This window comes from Enoplosus armatus, chromosome 2 (genome assembly GCF_043641665.1).
Source record: "Enoplosus armatus isolate fEnoArm2 chromosome 2, fEnoArm2.hap1, whole genome shotgun sequence".
NCBI classification, from domain to species: domain Eukaryota; kingdom Metazoa; phylum Chordata; class Actinopteri; order Centrarchiformes; family Enoplosidae; genus Enoplosus; species Enoplosus armatus.
This window is the reverse complement of record NC_092181.1, coordinates 22,899,476-22,912,839: the sequence shown is the minus strand read 5'-3', so window position 1 is coordinate 22,912,839 and position 13,364 is coordinate 22,899,476. Positions and strand designations below refer to the sequence as shown.

Sequence of the window (13,364 nt, the reverse complement as noted above, 5' to 3'; positions counted from 1 at the left end):
CAGTTATCCAGCCACCATCACTGTATTTGTGTGGACTCACTCCCCAAATTAACCTCCAAATAAAGTGGTTTAGATAATATATTGAAACTGTTCGTCTGATCGTCTGACTGCTCAGATGATCTCGTAGGACTTTTTTTTTGTTGCAATGTAGTGATGTTCCTGTGTTCCCAGATCTCAGCAATTAATTTGAAGAGAACAATGTAATGATAACCACTAATGGGCAAAACTAGAAAAATATGACCTATATTATTGTAATAAACTGTAATTATCCTTTAAACAATTAACAAACTGTTTTATCGACTGATTAATTGGTAAATATAAATTGTTTCAGCACTGATTTGTATGTGAGTGTCGGTTGTACACTTGTACTACGTGTGCGAGGGTGTGAGTGGGTGTTTGTGCGTGTTAGTATCTGTGCTTGTGTGTTGGTGTTATCTGGGCAAAACTGTGGATGTGCCTGTTGCCACACAGAGGGAGATTTTTGTCTTTTCTTTTTTTTCTTTTCTAAACCTGAGTAAAGTATAACACACACCTACTGTCAGACACACACACACACACACACACACACACACACACACACACACACACACAGATGGAAACAGTGAGATAGATCTTTTTGAAGTACAATTTCATCCTCTCTCCTTCCCACTTTTCTCCCTTTTTTGTAGCAGTGGAGGGAGGGAGTTTAATCTCCGCGGGGCCTGCTTTATGTATGTGATGGCCAGAGCTGAGAGCTTTTTGTTAAACTATAGGACAAAACTAGAGCCACAATATAGGTTTACACGCATATTTACACACACAAACACACACACCTACACACACACACACACAAAGGTGATGGTGGTTGGGGCAGAGAGGCAGGAGCTGACAGCTGATTCTCCATGTGTGTTTATGAGGGCTTTGATGTTTAATGTGTCACGTTCTTTGATGCCCTCTGCAGAAGGAGTGTCAGAGCATGTATGTGTGCATGTGCTCTGTGTGTGTGTGTGTGTGTGTGTGTGTGTGTGTGTGTGTGTGTGTGTGTGTGGAAAAAGAGGTACTTGTGAGGAGGTTTGATGAATTTATGAATTTATGTTTTTCTCCCAAGACTCTCACTCCTTTTCCACCTCTTTTTCTGCAGCAGGTATCTCAATCTCACTCACAAGACTGGAGCATTTGTCCCCCTCTTATTCTCCCCCTTCAGCCTTTTCTTTTTCTCCCTGTCTATTCCTCCTCTCTCCCTCCTCCCTCCTCTCTGGTGGATGGGCTGTGTTACTGTCTATTTGTTGTGTCCCCAGGGGGAGACTCAGCTTACACTTTATGCAAACATACATTCTGCAATCATTAGCAACTTATTTCACACTCACTTTGGGTTTCATTCTGTTTAATAGCTGCTTTGGCTTTGGTAATGCTTACCGCTGCCTCTCACTCTCACACTGACCCTCTGTTTCCTTCCAATGCTGAGACTAAATGATTTAACTGTACACAGCATTTTGAATTAATGCTGTAAAATGTGGAGCCACAGTTTATAGAGGAAATCCTCTGACTTAAAATGAGACTGCTTTAAAATGACACCATATTTTTTGCAGTTAGTGTACCACAGACAAATTATGTTCAGCATTAATGACTGATTGTGTTGTGTTATATTTTTAATCAGCACCATACAAAATGACCAAGCAGGTAGAGCCTCAGTATTTGGCTCCATTGGCTTTTGAGACTGTCGTGGGAATTTCAGGAAAAACAGAAGACTGGCAACAAGGGAGTAGTTCTTGTGGTTTTATTCACGTCTGCAGACGGACGGTTCCGACAGCAACTCAGTTGTCCCTGCCCGGCTGACTGTACTGCATCTCAGAGTGGTCTGCTTTTATACAGCATGTACAGCGAAGAATGTGAACACTTAAGACATATGTCACTCTCTTTGACAGTCATCACCTTGTAAGGATCAAGTCCCCAATAAATGATAATTATAGACAGCTGAAAATGCACCACTGAGAACACGTAGAGAAGTCTATGGTCAAAGGGCACCACAGCAAATACCTGTGACCTAAAATAAACTCTTCAGGGTGAGGAAGGGATATGTTGTATTTTCCCACTACAGAGACCATGCCCAGCTGTTGTTGTATTGGCAAGTTGAAGTGAATCAAACCTGTGAGTTATGAGGCAGTTATCCGACCATTAGGCCCCCCCTGTTGTCAGCAGTCACTCTCTTGCACTGTAGTCTCACTTGTGGACTGAATCTCGCTCTCTCAGTATCTCAGTACGTCTTCCTCCCTCTCTCCTCGTTCGTTTCTTACACTCTCTCTTATCTCTGTCACTCTCCGGGTCTGACTCACTGATTGCAAAATTGAAAATGGTTTTAATTCTATCGGGTTTTTGAGTCTTTGATTTGCACTCATTCACTCCAGCTTTTGTTTTTTTTTTCCTTTTCTGCAATTAATTCAGTTCCTCAGACAAATCTGCTGACTGTCTCTGCTGCCGGCATGTGTGTCGTTGCAGGATGAGAAGTCCACGTTCTTCCAGTTCGGCGCAGCTCTGCAGCAGGAGGCTCTGCTCATGCTTGCCATCATGGAGGAGTATGACTGGCATGTTTTTTCTATCGTCACTTCCAAGTTCCCCGGGTACCAGAACTTCATCAGCACACTGAAGATAACTGTGGATCACAGGTAATGAATATACTCCCCCACATGTACACACACACACTCTGTTTTCATCCTTAACCTTTATTTACGGCAGCTGACAAGATTAAGTACCTTGTATTATTTAATGGTGTATTGTTACAGCTTTGTGCGCTGGGACCTGCAGAGTGTGGTGACTCTAGATGCTATAGATGGCGACCCAAACTCTAAATCACACATTGCCCTCAAGAGGATCCAGAGTCCTGTTATTCTGCTGTACTGCTCCAAGGATGAGGCTTTGTGAGTGCTTGTGTCTTTCATTGTCTTGTGCTGTTTCTGTCTCTCTGTTATACACTGCCAAATTTCTGGAGTGAATCTTTATTAACTCTCTCATTCTACTCCTCGACAGGTATATACTAGAGGAGGCTCGGTCCTTGGGCCTGATAGGAGCTGGTTACATTTGGATTGTGTCCAGTCTCACCACTGGCAACCCAGACTTTACCCCCGAGGTAGTGAGGCCACATATGTAGTAACACATTGAGTGGTTTCATAAGACAAGCAATGTTTTTGATTCCAGGCTGTTGCAGGTCATCTGCTACCTCTCCTGTATTTCAGCCAGCGCTACAGTTAGTTTAGCTTAGCATAAAGAAAGAAGGGGAAACAACTAGCCTGGCCCAGTCTGAAGGAAACAAAATCGAAAGTGTAAAATGGACAATTTCTCATTTTACACAGGGTAATGTGACAGACTATTTCTTGGCCAGGCGCACTTGCCAGTTAACCAGCAGAGACTCCAGGTAGTTACTGCTCCCCGTCAGGAAATAGCCCGGCACATAACCACCCATGTTTACACTTTGTTTTTGTTTGGATTAAACTAACAAGATATAACGTGTTAATGAGTGAGCTTTAGAGGTGCTGGTAGGCAGATTTTGTTTTGTTCAGACTGAGCTAGACTAGATGTTTCCCCATGTTTCCAGTCTTTGTGCTAAGCTAAGCTAACTGGCTGCTGGCCTCAAACTTAACGGACAAATATAAGAGTGGTGTTAATCTTCTCTTCTGACCAGAAAGTGAGCATATTCCAAAATGTCGAACTATTCCTTTAAGCCATAAGCATAAGCCTAAAACAGCATAGAGACAAATCATAATTCATACCATATCATATTTCTAGTTTACGGCTTTGTTTAAATTCTTTTCTGTCTACCTAAAAATATTTGCTCAGCCCCTAAATAGGATGTTTGACAGCATTACGTACACATTCACTCTCAAAATGTAGGGCGGCAAGGTAGCTATTATCCAAATAAAGCATATAAATATGTGTATAAATAATTCAAAGTATAATCAGCTCAAATGTTCCCCTCACATTAAGAATGGCAACATATCCAATGTTTGCTTACCTTTTCTCAAAAGCCTCTCAAATGTTTATTCTCCCTCTTTCCTTGTGCATCATTCTCCTCGACTCAGAGTTCCTATTTGTGTTGGGTTTTTATGCCTCTGTTTTCTTTCTTAGACAAAGATCTGATTCTACAGTTTGTGCCAAATTAAAATGTAAAAACAAAGTATTGTAGGGTAGACTGACAGACTAACGTGCTGGCATTTTTTGATGTTTTCTCAGTCTGGTTTAGAGAGATAAACTTAGTGAGCTGTTTAGTTTCTCAATTGTTTTTATTTTGACAGTTTCCATGCGCAGGCTATACCTGAATGAGGGAATTAATTCAGCTTGTGGACATGCAGTCTGCTCCCGCTTATTTAATAGCCAGATATGAATTATTTCAGGAAGGCACACGGAACCAATAAATCATCTGCCTGACACATTTGAGAGATACATATGGATGTTTAAAATTGGAGAAAAAAAATGTCGAAGTGAAATGTTGAAGTGAAATTGAATCTTTCACACCATAATGTGCCACTTCTCAGATCTCTTCTCCTTTCCTCTCAGATGTTTCCCCTGGGTATGATCTCCGTCTCCTATGACGACTGGGAGTACCCGCTGGACACGCGGGTGCGGGATGGGGTGGGCATCATTTCCTTTGCAGCCACCTCCATGCTGCGGGAGAAGGGGGAGCTGCCAGAGGCCCAGAGCAGCTGCTACAGCACACCGTCAGACAGGAGCCCGGGGAAGCTCCCACCTAGTGCCCTGCGCAGGTGTGTACTGTGTGTGCATGTGTGAGTGTGTGAGGAGATCAAGGTCTAGGGACTTGCATAACTGTGTTTGTCTTTGTAGCTGAGTGTTGAGCAGTCTTACATAACTCTTTTTAATGTACTAATGAGAGGGGTAGAAAGAAGCAGAAGCAGAGATGACAGGAGTGTTAAACACTGTGATGTCTAATGACATTTAACACTATTAGCTGTTGTGAACATGGCTGCTCGGTGTATGAGATCATTCTGCTGCCTAAATCGAGAGACAATGAATTGAACTTCCGGCAAACCTCCTTGTTGTTGCTGCCCTGTGTTAACTAGAACCTAGTATGTGTCTGGTATATGTGTGTATTTCTGTGTGTGCACCTTGCTTCACATGACTAAATTCACAGTCATTAAGTCAGGATTAAAGCAGCTTTTACTAGCTTTGTTCTCTCTCTTTTTTTTCTTGTTGTGTGGCTCTGTGGGTGGTACGCATGTGTTGGCAGGTGTATGTGTGTGTACACGCAGATGTGTGTACAAGTAGGTGTGCATGTACTCTTCTCTGAAGTCTCTGTGATGAGGAAACAGTCAAATCCTTCAAACAAGAAGCAGGGGACAAATGGGCACACACAGACACACATGCAAGCACATTCATACTGAACATCCTCAATCGTTAAAGCACAAATACAAAATCTGGTATTTGTATTGCTTCCTGTGAGGTTTTTTGGTGTGATATTGTGACTACATGTTGCATATGAAGCTTGCAGTGGCTAAAATATGATTATCAATTCAGAGATCTATATAAAACTGAATGAAAACATGAAGGTCAGGTTGCTAGGCTCTGCACATCTATGATGACTTATGAGTTGCATCATTAGAATAAGAGCCACAGTGTGACTTTCGCCATTATGGCTTTATTATCCCATTTTTCTCTCTTATTAGCCCATTACAGTATATATCAAAGCAAATACAATACCGTCATTGTTGACAGGTTGATCCAATATAACTCAGACCTCAATAGGAGCTCAAAGCCTTTTCGGAACAATCTTTTTTTTCTTTCTGTCAGAGATACCTCATTTGTCTCACTAACTTATTAGATAGAATTTGCATATTTGTCAAAACAACTGCAGCCAATTTTGTGATAATAAACTGACAGGTTGGATTTCCCTACCCTGATTTGGAAGTGGCGAGGCTGTGATCAGAATTCTGCATACATTAGTCTAGATACAATCTTGCCGCAGTGTGCATATAAACAACGTGAAGTGGAGAGGGATAGGACAACATAATCTGGCACTTAAAAGACACTATCAACCCCGTTGGATTCCCTGTCATTCTTGCCTGACAGACATTAATATCTCAGACTCTAGTTCAGCGTATTTGGTCTCCACAATGGTAAAGGTTTTTATTGAAGTTAGTCCTTGTAGTAAATTTCAAAAGGTTACTCTATTTGATGGGACCACTGTACCATGCAAACCCCTAAGCTGTCACTTTTTTCTGAAAAGATGCTCCCTGCCATAATACAGAGTTTGGGCAGAGCCTCCCTTACGTCTTCATTCATAATCACACAATGGCTACCCAAGTACTTCAGTAATAGAAAAATGTTCCACACATAGTAGTAAAAGACCCACATTTTAAAGATGGCATTTACAATAGCAGGTGTTTTTTTATATTTCTGAGATGTGGCTGATGCTGCTATTTGAAACCACCATTGAGTTTCTGGTCAATGCAAATCATTTTGCATACAGTAATTTAGAAATCATTGAACCCCCTTTTAATGCAACATACATGTGAATATAAATATGAATATATGATGTGTAATCTGCTTGTTTTAAATGCCTCAAAAACACCAGCCTCATCCGTTTACATCAAAATCTTTTCCCAAAAATGGTAACAAACCTGAAATAGGAGGAGACAGCAGTTTCCCAGAATAGACTGCAACAGTGTTTCCGCTATAAGTATTCAGCTGTGGCAATGCACTGTGACAAGGGCATCACCTGCTGCACCATGAAGATTTTTCAAACACAAAAATATATATTTGCCTTGACATGTCACTAATAGTCAAAAGTACTGTAATCTATAATGACAAAGGCGATTTCAATTATATAGCACAGAAGGGTCTCTTATATAACTTTGTAGGTTTATATTTAATTATCTGTGTTTGCTGAGAGAGGGTATATCCACGGCAGAGCTGTTTGGTATTTTTGCAGTGCCTGCATGTGAGGGAGACAGGGACCTTTTATTTACTCTTTACTCAGTGTGAGTGGAGTTGAAAGAGCACAGGCCTGTTTCCAAGTCTTTGTAAAAACAGATGATTAATGTACCTCTCGCTAATCCACTGTCTGACAACAATATTTATGTGTGTCGACTAATACCTCTCCCGCAGATGAGATAACATAAAATCCCACCTGTTTGATTTTGAGTGTAATTATCATAGTTCTACCTGCAGGGTTCATGCTAAACAGCACTCAAACGATCCCCTTTATGCATCTTGAATTCCTGTTGCAATATTTGAGTTTATGCATGAATCCTTCATGGCTCTGTGCCCTGTCCTGCTCACACAAAAAAAACGGAGTTTATTTTAGCTTCCTTTTTTAAATCATTGTTTTAGAACAGAATACCTAAAGCATCGTTTGAGTGCATCTATTAAATGTGTGTTTACATAAATGATAGCAAAACTTACAAGTAAAGAAAAGATTTCTCTGCATATATGAAAAGGGACTCTTGTGCCAAATTAAAAAATGTTTGAGAAGCAGATGTAAAGCTGGAAGTTTTGGGCTTTTGAAATTTAGATTTTGGTCAGATGATATTTCAGTCGTATAACATCACCCGACCAAGCGTGTTTGACACGATGATGTCAAAATTAATCACACCATTTCTAATAAAACAGAACACAAGCCATCGAAGACAAAGTTTTGTGTGTTTTGGGCAGCTGCTGTCCCTCTTGTGGTTTGGTCTTTTTAGTAAACTTCCTTAGACAGCCCTCTGTTCCCCCAGTGGTAATTCATGCTATTATCCCTGTCTTAACTCTCAGAACATCATCGCCTTCTGGAAATTGTTTTACTGGAGTGAGTGTATTCTTAATCCCATATCACTGTGTGTGATACTGGTTCATTTACTCCTCTCTACTTCTTCACTTTAGCAAGTGTGTAAATGTTTCAGCAAAGGATCTGTTTGCGTATGCAAGATAACTGTAGTGAGTAAGAGAGTGAGGGCAGCCTTGTTGCACCAGTGGCTTGTCTCTCAGGCGTATATCTGTGGAGAAATCAATGCAGAATGTTGATGGGAGAGATATGTGGCCTCTGACTCTTCCCCCTCCTACACACAAATAGACATGCACACACACACACACACACACACACACACACTGTGTGTGAGCATGCATGCAGTGGGTGAAGACAGCATTGATTTGAAGAGGATACTCTTGCAGTGATTACAGAGTGCTTAACTTGTTATTTCAAATGTATCTGCTCTTGTGCACACACACAAACACTCAAACGGTTGCAAATAACAGCTTCCTACTCTCTTTTTCTCCCCCATGTGTTTCAGTCACATGATGCATGTATGGAATGAAGGGCGAGACTTATCCTTTACTCCAGATGGTTACCAGGCCAACCCCAAATTGGTTGTCATCGTCCTGAATAGTGAAAGGAAGTGGGAGAAGGTAACAAATGAACATTGTGATTTTGCAAAGGAGCAAGGAAATTAAAAAGTCAAAACACTTTAATTGAGATGGCTACTGCTGATTTTGTTTGTGTGTTTGTGCGCACACAGATGGGCCGTTGGGAGAACGGAACACTGTCGTTGATGTTCCCAGTGTGGCCAAGGTATAACTCCTTCGGGGATGAGGATGCAGATGAGAACCATCTCTCCATCGTCACCCTGGAGGAGAAACCTTTCGTCATTGTCGACAATGTGGACATCCTCACTGGCACCTGCATGAGAAACTCTGTGCCCTGCCGCAAGCATGTCAAAGAGTAAGTAGACACACAATATGAGAACAAATAAATGGCACCTACCCACTGCTCAAGAGCCATTTAAAAGCTTAGTAACAAAGTTCCTAAGAAAAAACTGACAATCCCTGAAGTGGAGGTGTTACAGGAGGTGAGACACTTGTTTGTTATAAGTTAAATCTCAGTTGGATAACAAAGGTGGTGTTAGCGAAGGTGTTTCTTGATCTCAGGAAGGCATTTGACACTCTATTAGTTCCCCTATACTCTATCTACTTTTACTTATTTCAGCAGAAAGAATTTAATAGAATCACACCTCTCAAACCAGTCTCAATTTGTCTAAGAACATAATTGTCAATCAGCTGCCCTTTGCTTGTCCACTTTTGTTCTACAAGGATCTATACTGGGCCCACTCATTTTGACTTTATATAATAATGACTCACCATCTGTTTGTCCTCGAGACTGAAATCCAAATGTGCTGTATGTGGCTGATAATGTAATATATGCACATTGTAGTGCTGAAGCACAAGTTAATACTAAACTCACAAACTCAGTGGTCCATGTTACAACTTGGCTTTCACTGCATACATCTTCTTTATTAAGACAAATAGCTCTTGTGTAGCCCCAGATATTTTTTTTATCATGAGAAAAGATTCAGGTATTTGTATTCAAATCAAATCCAATATAGCGCATTTCAGATTCATATATAACTACTCTACATGTCAACTGAGACAGCCAAGATGTACATCAGTGATTTCCCCACACATTACTGACAATTTTGTGTTCTTTGTCAATGTTTTACAGGAGTAAAACTCTATCCCAACTTCTGTCAGAGAGTTTAACACATACCGGCAAAGTAGTTCTCATTTGGTTCATGGATAATCAGTTCTGTCAGCATTAATAATTAATTGCTCTCTGCTACTGTCAGCTTGCTAATGCCAATCTGTCGGTGTACTTGATTTTTGTCTCTGCTACCACTGTAATTGCTTTTGTTTCCCATTGTGGTCTTTGTTTCATTGTTCCATTAATTCAGTGTGATCTATTCGTTTTAGATGTACTGAACATGTTGCTTGTTTTAAATATTACTGTTACTAATTAGCAATCTTTATTTTTATCTAATTTTAGAGTACCTACATTATTAAAAATCTGGCAAGGTATGGAAGACAAAAAAGGCCATAAGGATTTGAATCTTAAAAGCAACTGAACATGTAATTGTTAAATTCAACCACTGCTGAATACTTCATGTTGAAATTTAAATACCACTGAGCTAATTTACAGTGAAAACCATTAATCTGAATTTCCCTTGTTGAAATTTGATTGCTGAAGTTGATTAGAAGCTTTTAAAAACTTAAAAACTGGATAATATGACTGACAGAGCATAGCCCAAATATTAAAGTCTGACTTTTCATCTTGATTTTTGTTGACTTGACTTGAATTTTTAGATCAGAAAATTACCAATTACATCTGAGCAACTTGAATATAGTTTTTTTTATAGTGGACACTTGAATTTATTTGTCTGAATTTGTTAACCCTACATTGATGTACTTAAAAAGACACGTTTCTGAAATTGCACTAGAGCTGAAAAATTAGTTGATTAATTGATTTTTCATTGATTAGTTGATGGACAGGAAATGAATCTGCAACTATTGATAATCTTTAATGTCATTTTAAACTGTTGGGCAGACAAGAAGTCATCACCTTTGGCTTTAGGAAATTGCAACGGGCACCTTTCATTATTTTCTGACTTTCTATAGACCAAACGATTAATCATTTAATTGAGAAAATAACTTCAGATTCATCGATACTGAAGATAATCATTAGTTGCAGCCCAAAATGACCTATTTCAAAGAGGAAAATTGGAACCACATAAATTTAGATAGATGGTTCTGTAAGTAAAACGCTAGGGATTCATTGATCAAGCATTCAGTAGTAATTTACAATTACAATTACAGTTTACAATTAGGTCTTTAGTTGCTTATAAGATTCAAATCTTTATGGACATTTTTGGCTTCCATACCTGAGATGAAAAAGAGCCTTTTGTCTAACTGTGACACATTTACCGTTGTCTATGAATGTGCAGTGTCCTTGTAAAAAAAAAAAAAAAAAAAAACTAAATAAATAGGTAAATCCCTACCTGAGCTGTACCTTGAGACAGAAAATGAAAAGATCTTTCATGTGGGACGCTGCCCAACCTTTTGTCATCCCCCATCTGGACTACTGCAACTCCCACCAAGCCAGGCTCGTAAAGTATTCTGTTCAGCAGCTACAAACCAGCCAGAACGCAGCAGCCTGCCCTATCTTCAACCTCCCCAAGTTCTCCTTTGTCACCTCCCCACGTGTGCCCCCCCCCCCCCCCCCCCCTTCCCGCTGGCTGCCGGTGGTTGTTCACATCAAATTCTAAATTCTGGTCCTTGCATTCAAGGCTCCTCTGGGAGTCTCACGCGCATATCTGCAGGCTACGGTCTAGCCGTACCCGCCAGCCTGTGCTCGGTGCTCTGCTACAACCGGCCACTTAGCTCTCCACTCCCTGCGGCAGCTACGTCATCGTTTCACCTGGCCTTGACTCTTCTTTCTACTGCTCCCCAATTGTGAAATATCCTTCACACTCCAGGCGGGACAGCAGAATTACTCCATATCTTCTATTGTGAAAAATGCCTCTTTCCCCTGACTATCCTCATTTCCCATATCTCTCTCACTCTTCACCTGCTATTTAAAAAACATGCCTTGTATGTTTACTTTTCTGTTCTTATTTTTAGCAAGTCTTTATCTGACATGATCACTTCAGGATCTCTTGAATATTTTGTTATCTGTTATCAGTCGCTTGTGATAACAGTATCAGCCAATGGAATGGAAATGTTTCACAAATTCATATTGACTTTGTTGCTACTTCATCAAATGTGACTGTTTTTGTGTATATATATATATATACAGGGTTTTTTTTTCACCTCACCACTCACCACCTCACTGAAAATATATCACTTTCTCCACCCCAACAATAGCAGTGGGCTGAATGGCTTAAATCATCCTTTGTTACAAATTATATTGGTTCAAACTGATTTAAATTCACAGTGAAACTAAATTTCATATGTATAAAACATATATTTTACCACAAAGTAACCATTTATAGATTCATTTTGGCATTTAATTTATAATTTCCCATTTCGATTGTGATTTTTGTCACATCATATATACTTGAAGATTTCAGATCAGTTCAGCGTGTTTCTACATGTATGACGTATGTTTTTAAAAACTAGCCCAGCCGAAAGCTTTAGAGCCTTCTTTCAACAACACGTCAAACAATACAATGGACTTTTCTTTGAAAAAAACTTAGAAGGCATTTTTTAGTGGCTGAAATATGTTGCATGCCTTCTTGGGTGTGTAAACAATGCAGAGATATTTCTCAAATAGTCAGTAAAAGTAAAACTTTCTCAAAAGAACTTCACTTGGATTCTTTGACATCTTGGGTTTGCCCCAATTATCCGCGATATACGGACGCCTCAATAAAAGCCTCTGCATGACAAGACAAGGCAGCTTTGTTTCTCTCTGCTAATTTCTACAATTTAACTCATATCTCAGCTCATCTGTATACAGCCAGTTCAGCGTACATACACATGAATCATAATTGCTGCAGGTTTATTTGTCACTGGCTCCGTACTGTATCTGTATTGTGCTTCTGGTTGATCACTTGGCCACAACAACGTCCAAATGCCAACAACTAAAAGCCATCTTTGCTCAAGTAATCTACGCATGACTGACAGCATTATTGTCATAATTTCAATAAATGTGAAAATTCCTACCAGACAATAGAAAATAATTCAAATTTTTGAGGATAGCAATTAGGATAGGATAGGATAGAATAGAAAAGGATAAGATAGGACAGGAAAGTCAATGTTAGCCATGGGGAAAGTATAACATTTTTTACTTTCTTTGAAGATTTATGTCCTTTTTTTAACAAACAGAATCCACCATATTAAAATCTTTTGTGTCAGATGGACTCGAGAAGACAGACAGGACATGCATCACAACAACCACTGAGTTTCTGATCCATGTAGTCATGACAACGCAACACTGTAGGCACGGACGATTAGACGACTGAATCACAGCACATGGAAAGTTTAACTTGTGACCTGATTCCTCAACCTCTATCCGAAGCGATCGCTGAGGAAGTCTGAGTGGTCACAGGCCAAGATGACCAGTCTCTCCTAGGTCGTCATTTATGTTACATTGGCTGTTTCTCTGCCCAGCCATCCATGCGCACATACATGTGTACCATGTGTACATACATCCAACCACCCATAAGTGCTACATTTACTCAGTCACTACTTCCATTTTATTTGTGTGTGTTTGTTGTTACAAAAGTATGTGAATAAAACAGATGTACTACATGTGCAACTGGGAGTCCATTGTTGTCGCTGTGTGTGCGCACATATGTGTATGTGTGAGTTTACATAGTGACATAAGGACACAGAGAGGTCTCAGCTGGGAAAAGATAATGTATATAGTATGTGTGCATTAGAACACCTGGGGCACATACTGTACATACACAGACTCGCACACATGTATGTACGTATACTATGCTCTCTTTCTCTCTCTCACGCACACACATGCACATTATGCTGTGCCACAGTTGACTGCTGTTAAAAGATCGTTGAATCCTTTGATGGTTGGGTTCTTTGACAGTCGTTCTCTGTGTTCTCTGTGTGTGAAT

General features: G+C 40.0%; 1 protein-coding gene across 1 annotated transcript in view; it reads left to right on the top strand.

The window, feature by feature from the left end:
* The window catches only part of grin2ab (glutamate receptor, ionotropic, N-methyl D-aspartate 2A, b), a 64,649-nt gene that overhangs the window by 36,182 nt on the left and 15,103 nt on the right, over positions 1–13,364 (top strand). The window contains exons 3-8 of the mRNA XM_070915774.1: positions 2,476–2,642; positions 2,760–2,894; positions 3,004–3,103; positions 4,528–4,733; positions 8,256–8,370; positions 8,481–8,683. Coding sequence (XP_070771875.1) covers positions 2,476–2,642; positions 2,760–2,894; positions 3,004–3,103; positions 4,528–4,733; positions 8,256–8,370; positions 8,481–8,683 — 926 coding nt within the window. The remainder of the gene's footprint in view (positions 1–2,475; positions 2,643–2,759; positions 2,895–3,003; positions 3,104–4,527; positions 4,734–8,255; positions 8,371–8,480; positions 8,684–13,364) is intronic.